The sequence below is a fragment of the Eulemur rufifrons genome, chromosome 30, assembly GCF_041146395.1.
Source record: "Eulemur rufifrons isolate Redbay chromosome 30, OSU_ERuf_1, whole genome shotgun sequence".
Taxonomy (NCBI): Eukaryota; Metazoa; Chordata; class Mammalia; order Primates; family Lemuridae; genus Eulemur; species Eulemur rufifrons.
In genome coordinates this window covers 58,341,925-58,360,420 of record NC_091012.1, presented here as the reverse complement: position 1 = coordinate 58,360,420, position 18,496 = coordinate 58,341,925, and the positions used below count along the sequence as shown (strand labels likewise).

At 43.3% G+C, this 18,496-nt stretch overlaps 1 protein-coding gene across 3 annotated transcripts in view; it reads right to left on the bottom strand.

Moving 5' to 3' along the window:
• The window catches only part of AMOT (angiomotin), a 62,246-nt gene that overhangs the window by 27,608 nt on the left and 16,142 nt on the right, over window positions 1-18,496 (bottom strand). For 2 of the 3 annotated variants that reach the window (XM_069463055.1, XM_069463054.1), the window contains 4 exons: window positions 15,958-16,891; window positions 8,794-9,322; window positions 4,924-5,068; window positions 3,901-3,993 (listed from right to left, as the gene is read on the bottom strand). In XM_069463055.1, coding sequence (XP_069319156.1) covers window positions 3,901-3,993; window positions 4,924-5,068; window positions 8,794-9,322; window positions 15,958-16,829 — 1,639 coding nt within the window. In that variant the 5' untranslated portion in view covers window positions 16,830-16,891. The remainder of the gene's footprint in view (window positions 1-3,900; window positions 3,994-4,923; window positions 5,069-8,793; window positions 9,323-15,957; window positions 16,892-18,496) is intronic. The other variant, XM_069463056.1, reaches the window with a different exon arrangement.

Here is an 18,496-nt window from a genome sequence, read left to right as displayed (position 1 = left end):
GCACAGCTAAAAGAAAAGGATTTAGCGAGTACAATGCACACTATATGGGTGATGGACATACTTATAACCTTCACTCAAACTGTGCAAATGCAATTCATGTAACCAAAACATTTGTACCCCTGTGATATTCTGAAATAATAAAAAAAAAGAACAAGGATAACCAAGATCTGGACTCTATCACTAGCTCTACCACTAATTTGCTATGTAGATGCAGAAAAGTCACTTAACAACAATTTAATGGTTGTTGTGTAGAAGCAATGAGAAAGTAGGTGTAAAGTGTCAGGAAAAGTATTAAGCATTACACAAAGAAGAATGCATACACACACACACCATCAGAAGAGAAGGTGGGCTTATCTTCTTAATTTTATTTCTTCAAAATGGTCTTGCACTGGCAGAAGGGTAAAGGGAGCTCAAAAAACTTTTTCCCCATTGTTTCCTCATGACAGTACATTAAACAGATCTACAAATGATATTTAGTAAAATGGATAAAACCTCAAATCCCACCCCTAACACACTAACGAAGAGCTTAGTTAAGTAGCACCTATATTATAAGAACCCAATAAATACTTGTAGATGGATATAAGAAAAGTAGAAGGAAAAAAAGCACCAGTATGAGACAATAGCCAAATATGTAATTTGGGGGAGAATGAAGGAACATTATCACAAATTAATGTGTGAATAAGTTAATATGGATTTATAAGTAGTATCTAAACAGATTTTACACTTTGGTCCATATACTATTCTTATCTCAGTCTGTCGTCTTAGAGTGGCTGTACCTTGTTCCAGTACCAACAGCTGGCCTGAACATTGAAATATTCCACCTGAAGTGATTATCACTGAATCCTGATGAGGTAATTCTCATTCCTCCCAAATGATCACTTAAAGATTCCATTGCTTGGTCCTAGTTTTAGATGTCTGTTAGTTAGATGGGTCATTTGTTCTTCCAGCAAGGGCTGAGAAAAAGGAACCATTATGAAATATGCCAGAACATTCTGTTCTTAACAAGGCCTCCCCTCAAGAGAAACTATTTAACCAGAGCCTAATCTATTGGGTTTTCTTCCCCCAGAGCCTAACCGACCTGGGGAAAAGGAAATAACCAACTCCAGGTGCTCTAGCCTTCCATGTGAGAGAAGGAAATGCCTAACTGGAGCCCTCTCTAGCCATCCCGCACCACCTAAGGGAGTGAAAAAAAATTGAGACCCATCGGTGAAATTCACAGACCAGAGGCACAGGCTCACTAAAAGACTGAGACATAATCATAGGACTAGAGAGCACTTCCCCCATACCTTACCATCACATCCCTAAAGGCCCATTTACCAAGGTTCCTTCTACCCCATACATCAGGTCTGCCTTTCCACAAAAAAAGAAAAAAAAAACTGAACAAGGCATACTAAAAGGCAAAAAACACAGTTTGAAAGGACAGAGGAGCTTGGGCAATAGCGAGACCTCATCTCTACAAAAAATTAAAAAAGTAAATTAGCCAGGCATTATGGTGCATGCCTGTAGTCCCAACTACTCAGGAGGCTGAAGTAGGAGTTTGAGGTTGCAGTGAGCTACGATGATGCCACTGTCCTCATGTTCAAGGAACAGAGCAAGACTGTCTCAGAAAAAAAAAAAAGAAAGAAAGAAAGAAAAGAAAGAAACAAAAAAAAAAGGAAAAGAAAAGCAAGCATCAGAACCAGACCCAGATAAAGGAGGGATGTTGAAATTATCAGACTAAATTGAAAACAAGTAGACAGCATGCAAGAACAGGTGAATAATAATACAAGCAGACTAATAGAAACTTTAGGAAAAAAAAATAAAAAAATGCTAGAGATTAAAACAGAGGTAACAGTACCATCTTATTTAACCTCAGAATATTTTTTAAGAATCAAATGAGAAAATAGATTTATTTACATGAAAGAACTATTAGCACAAATACCAAAGGAATTTACTACATAGAAGATAGTTATCAGCATCACCATGCTTAATGAGAGAGACTCTGTAGCCTCATAAATATGTCTTTCATTGTGACCCCTGCCTCTGGAGGCCTTCAACCTTAAATTTGTAGGAGAAACTTCAATAGAGCAGCCTCACCTTCTTTTCCACTCTGACTTTATGTTTGGAAAGAAATGAACATTTGTTGAATACATACTGCATACCAGGTATTGTACTAAGTTAATCTGCAGAACAATCATACAAGGAAGATGCTATTTTCCTCTCCATTTTGCATGTGAGAGAATAGAGACTCGGAGAGCTTAATAAACTTGCACAAGGTCCCACCATTGGTAAACAAGTAGTGGAGCCCATACTTAAGCCCAGGTTGTTCTGAACTCTTTCTATTATACCAGACTTCCTTGTCCTAGGGTTGAGTCGGTTTGGTCTCTCTAGGTTTGCTGGAACACATTCCCCAGAGAGGCTTTGCAAGGGGGCTTTCTTTTCTCCTACCACAGTTCCAACAATGCAGGGCCCTGACAATGTCCAAAGACAAAAGAAGTTAAGGGGGCCAAGAGCCATGCCCTCTTCCCTGCCTAGTTGGAGGAGTTCACTTTTCCTTCCTAGAGCCATTTGATAGTCTTTTGCCTTGCAGGTAATATAGTTTGATCTACTAAGTTACCACATTTGATAAACCAGTAGCAGAGCTTCTAGGACACCTGAAATACCACCTCCACACAGAGAGGAGTACAATCTAGCAGATCCAGGGCAAGAATCCATATGTTTTGTTTGTTTTGTTTTGTCCTCAGAGGCTGCCACCCTCTTTCTGCCAGTGAACTAGCTTCCAGGGTAACCGTGACACCACAAAAGCAACTTTACAACTGATGACACCAGAAAAACAGCATTCCTTGCTTTAAGACAATACTGACAGAAGAACAGGAGGTGTAGGGAAATGAGGAAGAAAAAAACCACATTCTAAAGCCAGAGCACAATAGAACAATCCGGAAAGGAGGGGAATACTGTAAGTAAAGATCAAATAAGCTTGTAAAAGCTGACTGGAAGCTGCGTGGAATGACTTGAAAGGGTCATTTGGAGGCCCAGCAAAGATCGAAGAGACTGACAAGTCCCCGCCAAGCACAATTACGGCCAGACCTACACTGAGGGAGGCTGGGTGTAGGGGAAACCAACTATGAGCATCTGTAGAAATGAAGGCAGTTCATCTGTTTCCCCCCAACTAATTCTCCCTGTGGACTCAATCCACTATGAAGTTTTTATTGCTGGTTTTATGATGGCAATTGGAAAGAATTAGGTATTGTCTAGCTGGGTGGAGTCCATTAGGGACCGATAAAGAAGAGGATTAATTCATTGTCACGGTCCTAGGAGTATTTCCAGACAAAGAAAACACTATTATGAGGAAGACACAGCTCTGCCCTCCCCCATACCATCTAACTCTACAACCAGAGTCACTAGTTCAGGCCATAGCAGTGGCTCCCCTCTAGCTACCCGTGCAATCTGCCAATGTGTAATGATGTTATATAAACTAGGTGTTTACCTAAGGGAGCCTCAGGTATAGGTTAGGTATTCCAAACACTAATAATCATCAATCCTGCATGTTAATTGCAACTCTACCAGAGCCAGTGCATTGAACTTTCTAAGAAAATCCCTTCACCTTCAATATTAAGGGACCCCATGTTCAGTAAGGCCCTTTATTCAGCTAGCCATGACAATAGCAGGGATTTTAAGGGGCTTCTCTGGTTTAATACAGAAGGAGCCATTTGATGTTACTAGATGTTACTAGCAGCCTTCTTGGCTTAGGAGGAAAAGAACAGAATCTTCCAACTTCATTCCTGAACAGGAAAAAGAATCCCTAGGTGACATTCACTGTGCCCTGGTTGTTCTAGAAGGCTAAATACAACTGTGCAACCTTTTCATGCACCTTGCTCCCATCCACACATTAATACCTGCTTCTGAAGCTTCCCAACTTACTTTTTGCAAAGAGCTGAGAGATGGTTTTTCTGGTGTCCTCTGACCCCTCATACTCCTTCTCTGCAAGCTGCTTGTTGGCAGTCTCTAGGCGCTCTGTGGAATTTGGAGATAATCAACAAGGCCTCAAATTCAAACTTTTGAGCACATGCTGTTTGCCCTCTAAATACTGACCTGTGGCAAAACAAGCCTGCTTCTTCTTCTTGTTCAACAGAAATGGGTGACACAGACATGGGTTTGCAAATGTGAATCCCATGACAATGCTAGACCACGGCAGGGAAAGAGAAGGTAAGTACTTAACGCTTTCACTCCTCACTGCCAAAACCCAAGTGCAGAATTCTAAATTTCAACAAAATAATCCATCTCTGAATATATGATGATAGATTTATTAACCAGGAAAAAGAACATCACAGTTATATTGTAAAGTCTTTAAAATCACATGATGTCAAAGCTAGAAAGGAACCATGAGCAGCATCTTGTTGCACCCCCGGATTTTATAGATAAGATAACCGAAATCCAAAGATAGAAAACAACATCCCCAAGGTCAGCAGTTTTGAAAGTCTTGACAACGGTTTAAAGTAGGAATATTTCCCACTGTCTTCAATAGTATCAGGTGAAGGTAAAAAGTAAAAGGAGGGAGTGTATCCTAGAAATAAGAGAGGACATCACTACTTCAAGCTTGCACAGACAAAAGATATGGCTCTGCAAAATATGTCAAGGAAGAGAGGCAGCAGCAATTGCAGGAGTGGGCCAGGTGGGTCCAGGAGTCACAGGGGGGATCAGCTCATCACTTAAAAGGTCAGTCAGATGCATCCCCCCATTTTGATTAATCAAGCTTGGGACCAAATATTATTATAATCACAAAAAAACTAGCCTGCTATATGCCCAGTCATTTACTGCCCTTACCCAGTACTTTGGACAAGCCCAGAGAGCTTACTTGGAGCCTCCTCAGCCTCAGCCCTCCCCTTCACCACCCTACAGCTCCTCAGAAATGCAAAGACAAGTCAAGTCCATTGGTTCCCTCACCTCTCAGATCTCTGTTGAAGTCATGCATCCTCCGAATCTCACCCTCCAGCTTGTTCCTCATGGCTTTCTCCAGGGACTCTCTTTTGGAGGATGACTTCACAAGGTTCTCATATGCTTCTGAGACACGCTGGATTTCTGTTTCCACCTTAAGAAAAAAAAAGAAAAGAAAAAGTAAAGATGGTGGTGATGGCAGGAGGTTGATGGGGAAGATGGTCTGAAAACTTATACACAAATCCACAGTGACAGTTTCTCCCAGGGCTCACAGATGGCCAGGGGGCAAACATAACACAGCCAGATGAGAAAAGTTTCACGGAAGGATGTCCAAGTTCAACAATATGGTCAGTAATTAACTCACTATGTCACAAGAATTTCTCAGGTTTAAAAAATATATATATAGTTTAGTTTCTGCTTTCAGAGAAGGTAGTAAGATAGAACAAATTTTATAAATATGGTTGTAAATGACTTTAATTTCTGAATAAAAATTGTCTTAATTTTGAAATTATCAATAATAATGTATATAGCATGTAGATAATTTTATTTCAGAGCATTCAAAGGGCTTTCACTTATTGATTCCAATTTGTCCTGATTATTTGCCTAGGCAAGGATACCTCCCCCCATTTTAGCAGAGGGAAAAGTTAAACTGCCTTTCCCAAGAGCAAACCAGCAGCAGAGACAAACCCTAAAAACCTTACGTTTCAGCCTCATGCAGTAACTCAGTTCAATTTAACAAACATTTACCAAGGGCCAAATATTTACATGAACTCTTTAAAGCACTGTGGGGTGTGTAAATATGAATGGGAACATTCTCATTACCCTCAAGGAGGTTTCAATCTAATCAAATGAAAGAATATAGGGCAAGATACATCTTTAAGAAAAGTAGGAGTAGTGCTATAAAGTACAGGGAAGAAAGAAGTTATTCCTGGTTGGGAGAAGGAGGGAGGAGAACAATTTCTGGGAGGAGGTGGCATTTAGAGTCAAATCCTGAAAGCTGGGTCAGATTTCAATGAGCAGAGGTGAGGGGAAGGGTATTCTATTCTGAGTGAGCAAATGCATTCCCAGAATGACTAGTAGTCTAATTTGGCTGGACACTGAGGGGTATACTGAGGGAAGCTGGAGAGATATGGCTGCTAAGATAGACTGGAATCAGATCATAAAAGTGTTTTAATGCCAGGCATTTGGACTTTACCCTGTAGTCAGTGGGAAAACAGTACAGATTTTTTTTAACAGAAATTCATGATCGAAGTTGTGTTTTATGACACACCTGCAAATCTTGTAAAATGGAAAAAAAAAAAACCTCAAAGAGAAAGAGTCTTGCCTTGAATCAGCCAGAATCAGGAAGAAAACAAGAAATTAAACACCGGTGTCTTCCTTTAGCCAGTACCTTTAGCCACTGCACATACAATAACCACAGAGATATTTGCATATAATTTGTATAATACAAATAAACCCCATGGCCTATTAAGCAATTTTCAAATTAAATTTGACTCCTGCAACCACTCTGCATTCCTTCTCAGTTTTCCACTATCCTCCTTACCAAAGCTCAAGGTACTTTATGAGGAGAAATCTCAGGACCCCCTTGGGAGACTGGGGGAAAGGTAGGGTTACCAAACCAGCCAGATTCAACCTGCCCCCATCTCCAAAATTTTGCCAGCAACAGGACTGCCTGCAAACAAATGACGCTTACACCACAGAAAAGAGCAGACTCAAAAGTGTTTTTCTCTCTTCACAGATGGCACCAAGATAGCAGCACAGAAGGTGAAAACTGGTGAATGGCATTTAGAGACAAGATCTGAAAGGCCTGTGCCTGATGAAGCTTTTGCATGAAATTCAAGTGCTGGGTAGAAAAAATAAACATTTCCATCTGAAAGAGCAGGCTTGGTGTTGGTCTGCTCTGGGCAGCGTTTGCAGGGCAAGGCTGTCCAGTTTCCCCCACAGAATGCCACACCTGGAAGGCAGTCCCTTTCCTCAAGGTTTGCAGACTGCTATTTCAAGATCTTGTACTAATCTTTCCCTTACCCCCTGCACAGATACCATATCCTTCAAAAGGGCAAGTTACACATCTGTCAAGAGGGCCTTCCAGGAAAAGACATCACAGAAAGGCGTATCTATTGGTTTGGTCTGGGTGATGCTGGGAGCAGGAGACAGGGAAGGTGGTGGTGGGTTTGCAGACTTATTCTGTCTACTTATTCCCCTCACAAGGCTTGGACCTATTAATTTCTTCCAGCACCACCCAGGATCTGCCTTATTCTCTCCATTTTCCTTTTCTTCTACTCCACCTTCCTCTCTACTCCACCTCAGCACTGGGTCGGCCTCCACTTCAGCCAGCACTCAAGCTGTTCCAGTTACACTTATCTGAGGCATCTTTCCCTGCCTTGGGGAACAAAACGGCAAAAGTCCTATTCTGTTCCTCTTCCTTGTCACCCACCCGACCCCACTCCCCCTCAAAATCACAGCGGATCCTTTGACAAAGAGAGCCTATGGAAGATCTTGGCCTATCCTTCAGTGACTGCATCAAAGACAGGGCCGAGCCACCCAGAAGACAGAGTTTGGGGAGGGGTGGCAACTCTTAACCTTATCAGACAAACCAGATTTCTAGTGTGGGGCAATAATTAATTTATTGTACCATTGTGTTGGGGAGAGGGATATAGTTCAAATGAGGGTGAGAAAATATAAAATCTGGGTGAACCCGGGGGAAACAGTTCTCATTCCATCCCAATAAATCACCATCCAGATTTGGGAAAACTGGGGGAGGGGGGAGCCTTTTTGCTACATAAAAATACTTAGCTGATCATAAGCCCTCCTTTCCTTTAGGATCCAGATCTGGTGTTTGATAAATTCTCAGCTTCATTCAGGCCCCTGAAATTTCCACTCCTGTGTCTCCTAAGGACAGAGTTACTGAGCAATACAGGGCAACCTTCCCTCCCTCCCCCACATTCACCGTCACCTCCCTGAACAGTTCACATCGTAGGGAGATCAAACCACATGAGCTTCACAATGACAAAAGCTGCAAAGAGGCTGCCAAAGGCATAACCCTATTCACCAACAGCCACTGGAAGCCAAGAGCTAAGGTTCCTAGTTTGGGGTACTCAAGAGCTAAAGTCCCAGCTGCAGGAGACAGTAGGGGGCCCAGGGAAGAATGTGAACTGGGGACATACACTCCTTTTTCTATTTCCTCAGCCTAGGGCTGTCACCTGTCACCCAGCTGTGGTGCTATACTCCTCCTGCCCCTCCCCCACCCAGCACACACCAGAGAAAGAGAGCAGATGTTGAATTTGAGCTGCAGGGAAGGACCAAAGCAAAAAGTGTGTGGCGGGGGGTGGGGGGGCAAGGAGGGCTTGTTGAAAAAGAGTTATTATGAGAACTCCCACTAGGAAAAGTACTCTAAGCCTTTTACAGAACAAGGCAGAACAAGGCACTAACTTCAGCTGGTGAGAGTTGTCTAGGAACTATGTTTTTTTAATTTAAGGCTTAAATTCATATTTGGGAAAAATTGATCAAGATGACAAGGTTCAAAATGCTTGTAGATCCTTCATCTACACAGGTATCATCAGCATGCTTGACCTTATGAGGAAGTATCCCTGCCTTCTGGAATTCTAAAACAATCAATTAAGTTTTCTTTGGGCTATGGTGTCTGGGAAAGCTATGCATTTTTTTTCTCCTCACAAGTATGTAAAATGTTACTTCTTTTAGACAGACAGGCAGAAGACTTTCCACAGTTTGATCCATATTCAACCTTCAGATGTAAGAATCCTGAAGACCTGCACATAAGTAATGCAGGCACTCACAAGTGGAGACTTTTATATGGATATTAAACAAATCCCACAAATAAGACTTAAAGGAGACCCTAGTATGCTAAAATGGAAGCCTCACCTTCTGCAGTCTTGCCACCTTCTCATAGCATCCTTCCAACTCCTGGCGCAAGTTCCGGTTCTCATCCGAGAGGATCTCAACCATCTGCTGGGCTCGGGAAACAATGGCAAAAGGGTCTGCCGGCATGGGCTGATAAGATGCAGATTGCTGAGCTCGAGGCATAGCTGAATAGGCTTCTCCTGGCTGCTGCTGCTGCTGCTGCTGCTGTTGGTGGTGGTGGTGGTGATGCTGCTGCTGCTGCTGCTGCTGTTGCTGCTGTTGCTGCTGCTGCTGCTGGCTTAGGCCAGGTTGGGAGAGGCGGTAGTGATCCCCCTGGTGAGCCTGATTAGGAAGGAAGTGCTGCTGTGGCCTAGGCAGGTGAGCTGAATGGTCCCCTTGGTTTGGAATCAAGGGGTGTTGGGCAGGAGACAATCTAGTGGATGGTGGAGACTGCAGCAAGGGCAAGGAACCCCCAGACGTCAGGGAAGAAGTAGGGCTGTGAGGCTGAGAGTTCCTGGCTGACAATGGCAGTGAGATGTCCTGTGTTGGCCTGTAAAACATGAAGGGCAGGCCTGCAGGTTAAGTTCCCTCCTAAGTCACCAGGGGGCGGAGGGGGGGACAAGGACACAAGAGAGTGAGATGAGGAGGCTTCCAGTGCCCCCAGAACACCTGCAAAATGAGGAGCAGACAGGGTTAGACTACGGGATCTCTGCAAAGACCTCTATAACTCTTTCTAGGCCTGACCTTCTATGACTTCACCTGACAAACAGAAGTGTCATCCCATGGGGGAGAGAACCAGATGACCTCCATGGTAGCTTTGTGAAAATCTAAGTGATACATGCCTGCACCCTCGTTGCTCAGGTCTGAGCATTTCAAACAATTTTTCCACAAGGTGATCTTCATCTCATTATTTTAAACAAAAGCTTTTCTGACATTACATATGTGGTCCAGCTCACATAAAGATTCCAATTTAGAAAATATGTCCCACTGGCCCAGAAGGAAACAACAAACAGCCATCAAAACCACCCCTCATCTTGCTATCCACAACTCCCTTTGATAATTCATGTAGTCACCAAAAAAATTACTCAGGAACAGGCAGATACTTATTACATTAGAGATATCAAATAATTATTGTTGATTTCAATTATTAATGATTTCATGATGCCCATTAGCAATAACCATAGCAAGACTTGGAGGGGGCTACAAGCAACACTATCATATTACCTTTTATGTACTGAATCACAAAATGTAAAGACTGAAAAGGCCTTAAAGAAATTATTCAGTACAACTCTATCCTTGAATAGAGGGGAAACCTGGGGCCCAGAGAAGGGAAGTGATCTGCCAAATACTTGACTGAGTTAGTGGTAGAATCTTTCTTTCCCTATTCCCATTTTCTGGCTTTTTCTACTGCCATAATACATTGATTTATGTACATTAATGTTCAGATTATCAGCCTATTGCATATAGAAAGTTCCAGAAAGAGGACTTTAGCACATTGTTTAATGTGGCTCTCCCATTTTTGTGCCTAATTACCAGGTACAAAATACTAATACCTAGGTACAAATAATTCATACTTAATGACTATTAGCCATTAAGGGAAACAATCAGAGTCTGTGGATGGACCACTTCAACCATCACCACTACTAGGAAGAATATCTGTCAGTGTACACTGAATACAAACAGCTTGTGCACCCCTAGCCCATGCCCAACTAACCTGCTATGCTCCCATGTCCTGTAGATGCTTGAGCTACAGTTGATATAGCTAAGACCATGGGATTTGGATCCCAACAGAGAGTTTAGAGACATTTTCTACTGCTTATTAGCTGTGCAACCTTGCTCAAGTTACTCAATCTGTATGAGCCTGTTTCATTCCTGAAGTTTCAAATGAGTTGCAGAAATACTGGGGTATTCTCATTTTTTAGCTTTAGCTCAATAAGAATTACAAGAGTCTCTTATCCACCTCCCAGTGAGATAGGCTGACCTTGTTAGCTTGTTACTTATAGGATATCCATTTAATCTTTGTGGCAAATTGCATAAAATTTATGGTGGAACTGGGACAAATCACCAGGAGCAATTAACTTTTAACTGGCATTCCAGATGCTAAAACACATCCCTCCCACATACACTCCAGTTACCATTATTGTTCATTTATGGATCCCTATAAGGGATTTTCACCATAAGGACATTTTACAGCTACAGACTCATTCTAAACTCTTGTTCATAGATACCCAATAACCTAGATGTTCACAAGAGACCTCAAACCTGCTCAAACCTGCTCAAACCCTGGATTCTGTCCCTCAGCCCCCTCTTTGCCTCTGGTATACCCACATTCTTCCAATTTCATACATTTGTCAGTATAAATAGTTGCTGAATATTGAAGAGGGCATGCAAACTACTTGGGCACACCAGAAGAATTTACATGGTACTCATCACTACAACTGGAAAGTTGCTACTATACATAGTCTTTCTTTCGCAGAGTTCAAAGCACTCATCCAATCAAAAGCCTGGGAGCTGTTTATAAATGTGTTTAGTGAAGAGTTCCTATTTTCCATTCTATGGATCTTCAGTTTTCTCATAGGCAAAAGACTATATGCTCTTTTTCCTTGTTTAAACAAATACTATTACAGTTTCTACATATCCCTAGAGTTAAAATATAATGTCCTGGGATTCGTTGCAGCTTGTGCATCTCTTGCGTAGAAAAAAAAGGGCTTAAATTTCACGTTCTCCAATCCAGCTCTCAAAAGTTAAGGGAAAAATCACTATATTAACCTTCATTCTCATTCCTAGGATTTGGAAGCCCAAGGACTGGGAGGTGTTCTCTTTAAAGACTGAATGCCCAGTTCTGAACTGAGCTTCCTTCCCACAGCTCCCCTGGGCCCCATCGAGCAACCCAGACCTTTCTCTCAAACAGACTCAGCCATTGGCCTCCCTCCTTCCTGGAGGCTGAAAGGCTTCTCAGTGTCCTGGACAGCATACAGCTCCCCAGGGGCCTCAGGAAGGAGGAGAACACAAGGTCTCCAGAAGGAGGTCTCCATGCTCAGATAAGCCCACGACAAAGATAAGTAGAGACAAGGCAGCTGCCCCTAGGTTCCCCAGGCTGGAAAAGGAAGCAGATCTCAGTGCACCATGATGTTGGGAAAACCAACACAGTCCGTCACTGGCAGGTTTGCAAACAAGTAAAGGCTTGGGCAGTCACAAAAGGAGAGAAAGCCCTTCAGCAAAGGAACTCCATCTGGGCTTCAGCACCCGCCCACCACAAGAAAGCAGGATAGTATTAACAGTGGGGTGAAGCTCCCCCTGAGAAGAAGGGATTAAAGAACAACAGGGGTGGAAGAGAGTTACCAGAGATGTCAAAGGAAGCAAAAATACACCCAAGATTAAATAATAATAACAGCAAGAGTAATGATTTTTTTTTTTTTTTTTTTTTTATATTTTTTTTTTTTTTTTTTTTTTTGAGACAGAGTCTCACTCTGTTGCCCAGGCTAGAGTGCCGTGGCGTCAGCCTAGCTCACAGCAACCTCAAACTCCTGGGCTCAAGCGATCCTCCTGCCTCAGCCTCCCGAGTAGCTGGGACTACAGGCATGCGCCACCATGCCCGGCTAATTTTTTCTATATATATTTTTAGCTGTCCATATAATTTCTTTCTATTTTTAGTAGAGGTGGGGTCTCGCTCTTGCTCAGGCTGGTCTCGAACTCCTGAGCTCAAAGGATCCGCCCACCTCGGCCTCCCAGAGTGCTAGGATTACAGGCGTGAGCCACCGCGCCCGGCCAAGAGTAATGATAGTAATAACAAAGGTGGCAGCTGGGTTAGCAGCACACTCTCCAGGTCCTTCTACCACACAGCAGCTTTAATCACTCCCCACTGACACATTAACCAGGAACAACAAGCCACCCCTCAGACAACAGAATCACATGATCCCATGGAAGCCCTGACCTGCCTTCCTTCCTCCTCCCTCCCTCCATCTTGCTCCTACCTGGGCCACTGGGGCTCTGCAGAAAAGGGGACATAGCACACATGCAGGACAGAGGCCAGTGATGAAAATCAGAGTCCTCCCCAAAGCCAGGGGGATGGGGCAGGGTGCTCCCTCCCAGAGACAGCATGTGAGGGCAAAAGGGAAAGTAAAAGCCACTCCACCCAGCTGACACAGCACCTTCCACCCTGCCACCTCCAAGGCTGGGAGCCCCCACCCTCCCCAGCTATACACACATGCGCATGTACATGTGCATATACACATACACACACACACAGTCAGCACTCCTGACCCACATGTGTGCCAGCCTGCACAGGCACACTCTCACCAGAGCAGATGCCACCAACAGCCTGGAACCCCGAATTATGCTCACCACAGAAACTGTGTCTTTCCCAGGCTCTGCAATGGTGAATCTGTGAATTCTGGAGCAGGCTGTAAATTCCTGATGGTTTCTCTTGCACAACCAGCTCTGCTCTGAACTACAGAGTTAGGTCACCCTTAGATTCCACTAAACAAGGATTTCAAGAAACCTCAGATCTGGGCATGATTTCAACAATTGAAAGGAGGTGGCTGCTTTATAAACAGAAATGATTTAATTTTTAAAAGCAGTTGATAAATGTACAAACCCAGGATGCAGAAAAGGCTCAGCACTTAGACAAAGATTCAGAAATCGTAAAATTCTTCAGATGGCTTGGCCTTATTTCCTATCCAGAGTTCTGAGCCTTCAAGATATTTATTTTTTAAGTGGGGAGGAGGGCACAGGGAAGATGAAGTAATAAAAAGATTATTTATAACATTTTGTTAATTTTAACAGCAAATTTCCAGCGTTTCACTGCACCTCTAAAAGCAAACAAAGGTTTGTTTTTTTTTTCAACAGTAATTTGTTCAAAGAGCTTGCTTCTCATCCTGATCTGTAATTTGTAGATTAAGAACTAAGAATTCAGTATTCTAATTCGTTGGTGCTAGCGGCAGTAACTTGGAAAGGTACTCACAAACTATATAGCTAGTTGGTTAAAGGAAATAAAGGAGAAAAAAATGTGTCACCACCTAAAAGCAGTACACTTCTGAAAAGCAGTTCAACTACCTCCTCTTGCCAGTCATTTGTCAGTATGTGCCACTCCCTCATACAGGGCCTTGCAAAAATTTTACAGCCAGAATTTGATTGATGCAGACCCAAACTTCAAATGGAATATTCTCCCACCAGGGCCATTTTAGGTGTGATTATTCATCAAGCATTATCAAGCACTCTGCTCCTCTCTCATAGAAAAAAAAAAAAAACTGTTAGCAAACCTGTGTGCTAAAATACAGCTAAATTTCTCTGGTGGTTTAATCAGTATGGGGGAAAAAAAACCCTCTTTCGGCTTCTTATTATTTATTTAGGCAGATCAAAGGGCTTTTCCATCTAGCTTCAAACACTGTGGGAGTCATTTCAGATCACAAACAATACTGGTGAATGAGTTCTGAAAATAGCTTTCCTGGGAAGGCGGGCCATGTGCTGAGCGGGCCTTTGGCTTCTGCTCCACACCCCAGCCAGCACACTCCCCTCCTATAAGGCAACAGACGTCAGCCCATCCCTAGACTCTTCCATACTGATGGTAAAGGCAAAACAAAAACCCCCAGCTTCATTGACATTTTGCTGGCTTGAATGGGTTTCCACTAAGTGAAGCAGTCTCGAACAGACCTACCCCTCCCTGGGTCTTCATTTCACTGGGCAGATGGGAATCAGGTTCTTGCTCTTCTTTAAACCTGAATGGCCCTGTCGGTCACCCCATTTCCTGTTTCAAGACACGTATCAGAATGTAGGCTCCTGCCCTTTGAAAGCTGCACAGAGGAGGTTGAAAAGGGCTAACCCCTTCAACCTGAGTTAAGAGGAGGAACAAAATTGTAAACTGGCAAAGTTAGGGGTGGAGTCCAAAGTGAATTCCCTCTGGTTACAAAACAGGGCCTGGAGGGGTAAAAAAAGTGAAATGCCAGGAAATGCCAGGTGCCTTCTTTTACCTTCACTCTACTCCACCCCCTGACTGCTTTCTCTCCTGAGTCACCAGATGAACTTAAAGCCAAGGGGTTCTTTCCCAAGAGAGCAAGGAGGGGACAGGAGACACAGAATTAGACATCAAAGAGATCACAGACCTAGTCTGTGGGCCGCATTTGGAAGAAGGCCAGCCTAGGTCTAAGGACTTCAAACCCTATGACCACCCACCATTACCCATGGTCACAGGGCAGGAATACCACACATAACTGCCACCATTGTTGCTCATGGTTTAAACCTTCTCCTCTGCCTCACATGCTGAAATACTACTGATCAGAGACCTGGCCCAAAAACTAACAACAGGAACAATGAACAGAATCATGGAATCATAAGGTCTGGTGAATACAGCAATGAATGGGACAACGGGCCTCTGAATAATTAAGAGGTATATTTAGGAAGAACTAAATGTGTGAAACAGAAGTCATGGGAATATTTTACTTTCTGCATTTTAGCATCTGACCAAAACTTCTACATGACATGATAGGAATTTAACTTAAATGTTTAAAAATGTGACAGGCAAGCAAGCAAGCAAGCAACAAACTCTCCACCGAAGTAAGACAAAACAGGCCAGACTTCATGAACCGCAAGGCAGTACAAGGCAGTAACATTCTGAATCTGCACACATACCTAGTTCCCCCCACCATTACATGTGGGTGTTTGTTTAGTGTCCAAAAGAATCATGGTAATTCTATGGAGAAATGCCAACTAACAGGAAATGCACAGATTTGTTTGTAAAAATAAGTGATGAGAGCTCTACGGAAAAAGAATACATGGAAGTGATAGGCTGTTCCAAACTAACGAAAGTCCAAAATAATTGCTTCTACTTCTCAAAGAAAGGCTTAACAACTCACAAGAAGATAAACACTAACCCTTCCTTCAACATCCTTAGGAGACAGTACAGTGAATAGCTGCTAAAATCAAGACTTGTGCTCCTGTTCATCCACTAGGCAGTTGAGGCCATGTTCAACCTATGAAGTCAAGGGAATGTTAATGCAATACTAATTATGGCTGAAGAGGCTAGAAATTCAGGTTGGCAGGCAATTTACTGAGCCAGGAGCCAGTCATGCATTGCAGAGTTTGTTATACCAAACACCTGCCCATTCCTTCCCTTAGGATTCCCAACACACAGCAGAAGAAGCTGGTTGGGCATGAGGTCAGGAAATGACAGAAAGGGAACTCTCTTACCTGGCTGCTCCATATTCAGGGGGGTGCTGATATCTCATCAGTTGCCCCTCTGTTCTCCCTGGCTGGTTCAGGCGATGCTCGCTATAGAAGTGCCCTGGCTCTTGGGGCTTGCACACTACAGACTGGGGTGGCATGCCCTTGAAGGGATACTCTGGTGGGGGGCCTCGGTGATCCATGCCCTTCAGGGTATGCTGGTTAGGAGGTGGCCCTTGGGCCTTGTAGAATTCACCGGAACTTGTGGGATTCTTGTAGAGGTCATTGGGTTGTGGTGGGGAGAGGGGAGCGCTGGTAACAGGTGGATGGGCCTTAACTCCACTGGTGGCCAGTGACATCTGCATTAGACGTTCACTCAAGGAACGGACATGCCCTTGCTTAAGGTCTCTGAGTCCTTCATCCTGGTGCATCTTCCCAGGATTGAGTCGCTGAACTGACGGACGTCCCTCGGTCCTCATCTTCTGGTTGGTGACTCCGGTGACATAGAAGGCAGCTCCAACACTGGCATGCTGTTGACCCCGAAAGTACTGGGACTGGACCTTGGCTTCTTCATAGGTTGGGAGTTCTTCATTATTCTGCATTCGAGGGGACAGCTGCTTCTCCATGATGATGTTTTCTGACTGGATTTCCTGCCCCTGGGGTTCTTGTCGAGCAGCATGAGCCACAAGCTGTTGGTGGTGGTCTTGAGGACTCAACACATCATTCTGAGGGCCTGGGTTCCCACTGCCACTGGGGAAGGGAGGGCCATTTCCTGTGGCTTGCTGGTGTATGGCAAGCAGGTTGCGATTCTCACTAGGATTGCCATAGCGAAGCTGCTCTTGTAGCAGACGCTGCAATACTGTGGTTCCTCCGCTTGGCTGTTCTTCAGAATTTCTCATCTCTATTGCCGGTGGTGCCTTGTGAAGAGAGAGAGAAATTGGGCACCTGGGCTGCCCTTGACCTGGGAAGGGGAAACAGGAAGCTTAACACCCAGTTGATGGATAAATCAGTCCTCTAAAGGGGAAGAAAATGGGTTGGGGGTGAGGATTCCATTGCAGAAACAAAGTAGAGAATTGAATCTAAAATTAACAGATTAATTGTTCAGGATTCTTGGCTCTAGCATTGGTATGATGAGGAGTTGGAGGCATCAAAGCTCTATATTTCCTCTTTCACTTTTAGCATGAGTTAAATATTCAATCCAGACTTAACTTCTAAGAGGACTGGGGAAACCTGGAACAGTCAAGTAGGGTGATCACAGTGGGCAATTCTCCAAGATCCTTATTCACAGGGTTCATCTCTCTGTATATTCTGTTTAAATTAAACATCCAACTCTTATGGCTGTGAAGGTAGGGGTAGAACAGTGGGGAAAGTTACCCCATGGACAGGATTTGTAAAGTTGTTTAGGATGTGAAGGGAGCATAAATTACTAAATAAAACCTAAAATAAATAAAAGGTGAAGAGAGCTTGGCTTGCATCCAATAGAAATGATCCCTGCCTTGATGCAAACTTTTTTCTCTGACCTCTTAATACTTTGAAACATACCTTTTTAAAAAAATCCTTTTATATAGTGTCCATTTTGGATGCTCCTTGGCTTAATAAGAGAAGGACTTGGGATAATTATTACTGACAAAGTTTCTCTTTCAGCCATCCGGAAATAGTCATTGAGATTTGTTGTTGTTGGGTGGGAGGAACTTAAAGGGGAAGCCTCTTTCATTTGAAATGTGTCTCTGACAACATTTAGCAATTGAAAACTATAAAGGTCATCCTGGAAAAGGTATATGATTACCATATACCCTCTCCACCACCAATTCTTCTAAAAAAGTAATACTGGTTGAGTGAAACATATAACAGTAGTAAGACAACTTAATATTCAAATTCTAATCATACTACTGATTTACAGAGTAACCCAAAAATTGATTCCTCCTTTCTTGACTTCTATTTTCCCAACTGAAAAATGAGTGGTAAATGACCTCTCCCTCTCTTTCTCTCTCTCCCTCCCTCCCTCCCTTCCCCTCCTTTCCTCTTTCTCTCTCTCTCTTTCTCTCTCCTCCCCCTCCCACACTGTATAGTGCACACAAACTCATTAGAGACTCAAAAATTCTTTGGACAGCATCTATCTGCCATGATAAACATTGAAATTAATATTAATAGTACTGTTCAATGAATGAAATGTTCATTCTAAGGATCCTAAGTAATTGGTGGAGAATGGACATGATGTCACATCAAAAGTCACAAAAAAGGTCAACTTAACCAGCCTCGGGTTTCTCGATGAGAACTCTGGAACCCTGGCTCCCAGGCCCTTATTTTTCCATGATATTAAGTGGCCTCCAATCTCTCTGGAAACATGAACCCTTTCCTTTAGTCATGCAAGGAGTAATCCAGAATATGCATACAGTAGATGGAGAAAGGTCAACTTCTCTTCTTTCTTATTTCTTGATGGTTACTGCTACCTGGTTTCCAATCGCTCTAATGAGCAGTTTGACTCCACAGTTGACCCTCCAAAGGCCCCTTTAAAATACCATTGATCATATATTATTGGGAAGTGCACACCAATGGCTGAGCAACC